General features: G+C 32.0%; 1 protein-coding gene and 1 long non-coding RNA gene across 2 annotated transcripts; one reads left to right on the forward strand and one right to left on the reverse strand.

The window, feature by feature from the left end:
• The first annotated feature begins 1,126 nt into the window (after positions 1-1,126).
• LOC107478638 (sugar carrier protein C-like) lies at positions 1,127-2,677 on the forward strand. Its single transcript, XM_016098774.3, has one exon. It carries the CDS (start codon positions 1,127-1,129, stop codon positions 2,675-2,677), a length of 1,551 nt encoding a protein of 516 aa, XP_015954260.1.
• Positions 2,678-3,664: 987 nt separating this feature from the next.
• On the reverse strand, positions 3,665-4,885 carry LOC107478673 (uncharacterized). Its single transcript, XR_008007347.1, has 3 exons — positions 4,737-4,885; positions 4,569-4,625; positions 3,665-3,920 (listed from the first exon to the last, which is right to left on the reverse strand). It is a non-coding gene; the product is annotated as an uncharacterized LOC107478673 (long non-coding RNA).
• Between the last annotated feature and the right edge of the window lie 531 nt (positions 4,886-5,416).

Genomic DNA, 5,416 nt, shown 5'->3' on the forward strand with positions numbered 1-5,416 from the left:
AAATAAATCTCATTTAAATATCATTTTAAAATGTTTAAAGAAAGAGTTATAGAATAATAAAACTAGTTATTAATTTAAGATTTAAAATAGATTCAAAAGATATATAAGTAATATTATTTTTCAATCAAAGCCTCAATTCTCATATTCAATTGAACTTATTTTTTAATTATATCGTTATTTTAGTTTACTACCCTAATTACTTTACCTACTAAATTATTACAACAAAAGACAATTTACATATAAAATTTAAGTCGTTACAATTTGCATAAAATAAAACAAAAAAAATTGTAACTTAGATCCACGATGCATTCAAATAATATTGATGTCAATAATTCATTTTATTTAGGTGATTGACTCTTTCTTTTAAAGTTTAATTTTCATGCCCAATACAAAAAATCTTTTATACAAATATCGAATCATAAAAATAAAATATATAAAAAGATTATTTAAATGCATAAATTTAAAATTAAAATGCAATATTTAGAGTATCAAATTAAATTATTTTTAATTTATTTTTACTAATATTTGATTTCATAAAAAAGATAACTTAACCTTATTTCTAGATAGTTTATTATTTTTAAATTAAATCATTTTCAATTTAAATATTACTAAAAATAGTAATAGTTAGTTTAAGTTGTTCCGTAAGATTTTTCATTAACTTTTTTGTTATACAAAACTTAAATTTAGATATCACATATTTATATATTATTTTTTATATTGATCACATCTTAATATTCTTTAATTTATATATTTTTTATTTTTATCTAAAATTTGATCATTTTATCTTAATCTTACTTACATGTATATTCTATCTTTTTTGGAGAGTTTAAAATCTTCAAATTAAGATAAAAAAAAAACATTTTATCTTAAACAAAAGATAGATAATATAATAAAAGATAAAAAAAAGATAATAATTCGGTGGTAAAGTCATAACTGCCCTAACTTGAATGATGTATAAAATATCACTGTTTGCATTCTTTCTCTGATCTCAACTCAATTACAAACCTAACACTAGTCCTTTCTTTTCTCTTCCCTTCTCTTCTCTTAGTTATATCTCTCCCTCATCATCAGTGATTCTTTTTCTCTTCTCCCTTGTTTCCATTCCATTAACCGATCAAATAAAACAATGGCCGGTGGACTCATTGGAAAGGGGTCTGGCAATGGGAAGCAATATCCCGGAAAACTCACTTTTCGTGTTTTTGTGACATGCATGGTTGCTGCATTTGGAGGACTAATTTTTGGATATGATCTTGGCATCTCAGGTGGAGTTACATCGATGGATCCTTTTCTGAAGAAATTTTTTCCAGACGTGTATGCAAAGGAGATGAACATGAAGCCATCTGACAATCAGTATTGCAGGTTTGACAGCCAGGTTTTGACACTCTTTACATCCTCCCTGTATCTGGCTGCTCTCGTGGCATCACTCTGCGCGTCTTCCATCACTCGAATCTTTGGAAGGCGTCTTACCATGTTGTCCGGCGGTATTCTGTTTCTCGTCGGTGCCGGTTTCAATGCCTTTGCTCAGAAAGTGTGGATGCTCATTGTTGGTCGCATGTTGCTTGGCTTCGGAATAGGATGTGCCAATCAGTCTGTTCCAATCTATGTGTCGGAGGTTGCTCCTTACAAATACAGAGGAGCCCTTAACATGATGTTCCAGTTGGCCATCACCATTGGAATCTTTGTGGCCAACGTCCTCAACTATTTCTTCGCCAAGATGAAGAACGGTGAAGGCTGGCGCTACAGCTTGGGTTTCGCGGCTGTACCCGCCGTCATGATCGTCATCGGCGCAATCTTTCTCCCCGACTCGCCGAGCTCCTTGATCGAGCGTGGCAAAGATGAGAAAGCCAAGCAAGAGCTGATCAAGATTAGAGGAACCAGTGACGTGGAGGAAGAGTTCAAGGACCTTGTTGAGGCGAGTGAATCGTCCATGGCAGTGAAACACCCATGGGCCACTCTGTTGAAGAGGCATTATAGGCCTCAGCTCGTGATGGCCATAGCCATTCCTTTCTTCCAGCAACTCACTGGCATGAACGTCATTACTTTCTATGCTCCTGTTTTGTTCAGAACCATTGGTTTTGGCAGCAACGCTTCTCTTATGTCTTCCATGATCACCGGTGCCTTTAATGCGCTTGCTACCTTTGTTTCAATTTTTACCGTTGACAAAGTTGGAAGGCGCAAGCTCTTTCTCGAAGGCGGTGCTCAGATGTTTATCTGTCAGATTGTGATAACCGTCGCGATAGCAAGTAAATTTGGAGTCGATGGAAACCCCGGAATCTTGCCAAAATGGTATGCATTCCTTGTGGTGGGATTTATATGCATCTATGTGATGGGATTTGCATGGTCATGGGGTCCTCTTGGATGGTTGGTTCCTAGCGAGATATTTCCCCTTGAAGTCAGATCTGCAGCTCAGAGTATTAATGTGTCGGTCAATATGATTTTCACATTTGCAATTGCTCAAGTATTCACCTCCATGCTCTGCCACATGAAATTTGGCCTCTTCATCTTCTTTGCTTTCTTTGTTTTGGTCATGAGCGGTTTTATTCATAAGTTTCTTCCCGAGACTAAGGGAGTTCCCATCGAAGAGATGTCTGTTGTGTGGCAAAACCATTCTTTTTGGAGGAAATTTGTCAAGTCTGCAAGCGAAGAAGCTAATGCCAAGGTGGATAACTCATGTTGATTGGATCCTTTAAGACAGTTTCCATTTTAATTAGGAACCAAAAGTGATTTAGACTTTATTATTTTTTTAAGGTTTTTTTTTTCTATTTTAGTAAACAATTCACTTGTTATTAAGTTTTGTTTAGACTTTAGAATTTGGTTTAGTCGAATACATTTTTTTTCTCTTCAAATTTTAATAGTTTTACTTAATGTGATTATTAAACGTTCTTCTCACGCAATTTCATATCTTAATTTGTTGTTTACTTTTCAGTGTTAACGAGAATCAATAACAAAAAAAAAAATTTATATCTTAATTTGTTTGATGCTATTTTGAAAAACGTATGACATTATGATGCAATATTACTAGTACCTTGTTTGTTCAAAAACCACCATGAATGTTCAGAGGCTCTGGAATTGCAGCTAAGAGACATTAACATGGTGAGTTAAGTCATTTATTCATGAAAGTTGGGTTTTATTTCTAGTAATGGGGAGATGAGTTCTGATGGATATATGGTTAGATGTGAATATGATTTATGATTGGACACTACAATGTTATAGCCAACTTCACTTACTGTGTGATACGAGTTTTAATTAAATGTGATTTATGAAAGAGTTAGGTTATTTACAAGAACAAGATTGAGATTGGGTGTTGCTATTTGCTACTACTAGTATTTATCTTTGAGCCAGTTGGTTTACCGTTGTAGAAGTTCTTCAACCAAGGGAAACGGAAGAATATTAATCAAGAATGTAGTAATCAAGCAAGTTGTCATAAAATTTTTACTCATGCTATGTTTCAATGTGCCAAAATTCATAGTTTCCTACCATTTATGTTATTAGCAAGTTGTTATTCCCATCTATATTAATGCTTTCATAATGCTTTATATGAAATTATGACAATATACAGTTTTAGTTGTTTTGAAAATATCAGATTTTGCATTTGTTTTGTTTGTAACTAGGTAAAGAAGAGAAGAATTTTCCAAAAAGCCAATCTAATTTCAAGAATTCAATGTCAACAAACCAGCCAATCTAATTCATTCATATACTTGCTTCTATAACATGTCACAAATACAAACAAATGCTCCCACTACAATTTAAAACACAAAACTATAACTTAATCTGTAGTTTCTTTTGCTTCCAAGAGTTCCTGTGATGCATAAGCTATGTATCCACTAGCTTTCTCACTTGTATATCTTTAGCTTCCTTGGCTTCCTCACTGGTGTGCTCAATGAGGTTTGGATGTCTAGATGATAGTATATGTAGCAGATCTGTTCAGCAAAAGAGAGAGAATAAATTGAACTTATCAATGAACTAGTAGCAAATTCAAACAGCAAGGGCAGATTTTGATTTTCAACTTTTCACCGGTTAATAAATAGTTTAAAAGATGAAAAGTAACTGTTAAGAAGTCAAGCATTAAACATACGCTTGCCTAAGCTCTGGATTTTTCCGCAGCATTCTCTTGACAAGCCCTTGACTTGAAGAAGAAATATACATTGTGGTTGTAAGTGAAATTCTATATCATCATTTAATTTTAATGGAAGGTAATATCAAATAAATTGAATGCTGCAGACATCTTTATACAAATTAGAGAACTTCAATTCTAATCCAAAACAGCTTGAAGCTTGATTGTAGGATATCAGCAAAAGAGAATCAAAAGCGTCATAGTTAAATAAAACATGCTTTATACAAATTGAGTCGATTAATAAATTCAAGTTCAGCTAACAAAATTGTAATGAAACAAAATTATATTTTTTTAGCTCACAGTGACATAATTGCAAATATCTGGCAGAGTAAAAGAATGCAAGCAATAAGAATATCAACTGCACGCAATTTTGGTTCTTGAAAAACAATGAAAAACAGCAAACATATGACTAGGTTATGTGCTCCAAAACTCAATCACCAATTCACCATCTAACCTTCATTTTCTCCCCTTAAATTTCAAACACCACAAATTTGCTCTTATTTAGTATCCCCTGAAACCAACAGAAGAAAGTGAGAGAGAGCAAGAGAGAGACAGAGATCGAAAGTGTGAGAGAGAGACACAGATCGAAAGTGAAACAGAGGGAGAGAGAGAGAGAGAGAACCGTATGCGAAGCACTGGAGAAACGGTGGCAAAGCTTCCTCGTTGACGGCAAACTCGACGCCAAGCAAGAGAGTGACGCCGGGGATTGACAAAAGGAGGAAGGGGAAATGGTTGTCTGGAGGATTGGGTGAGGATTTTATAAATTTTCAGTTTATATGTTTTAGAATTTGAAAGGAGAAGACTCATCAAAATTTATTGTCCTTGTTTATTAATTAATTATTAATGTTTTAAAATATAGAATAAAATATATTATTAAATTTAAAAAAAAATTATTAAACTAAAAAAATTAATTAATTTTCTAATATTTCTCTTTAAAAGAATTTATTATAATTTTAAGTTTACATTGAATGAATAAATAAATTTAAGAAATTTTTTTATAGTATTTTACTATTTTTATTATTTTAGAGTTTTCAATTATTTAAGGTTTGTTTCATTTCTATTTGAATAAATATTTCAGTTGTTATTTAATTTAGATTTTTCAGTTTATTTGAATACTTTTTTTTTTGCATTTTGTCGAATTTTTATAATTTTATTTAGTGAATTATCAATTATTTTTATTATCTAATTTTTTATCTTAGTTTTAAATTTAACTAATGGTGTATTTTAAATTATATATTAATATTATTATCTGCAAAAATATTAAACCTTTTATTTAAATAAAGGACGAGAAACAATTAATTG

The sequence above is a fragment of the Arachis duranensis genome, chromosome 3 (genome assembly GCF_000817695.3).
Source record: "Arachis duranensis cultivar V14167 chromosome 3, aradu.V14167.gnm2.J7QH, whole genome shotgun sequence".
NCBI classification, from domain to species: Eukaryota; Viridiplantae; Streptophyta; class Magnoliopsida; order Fabales; family Fabaceae; genus Arachis; species Arachis duranensis.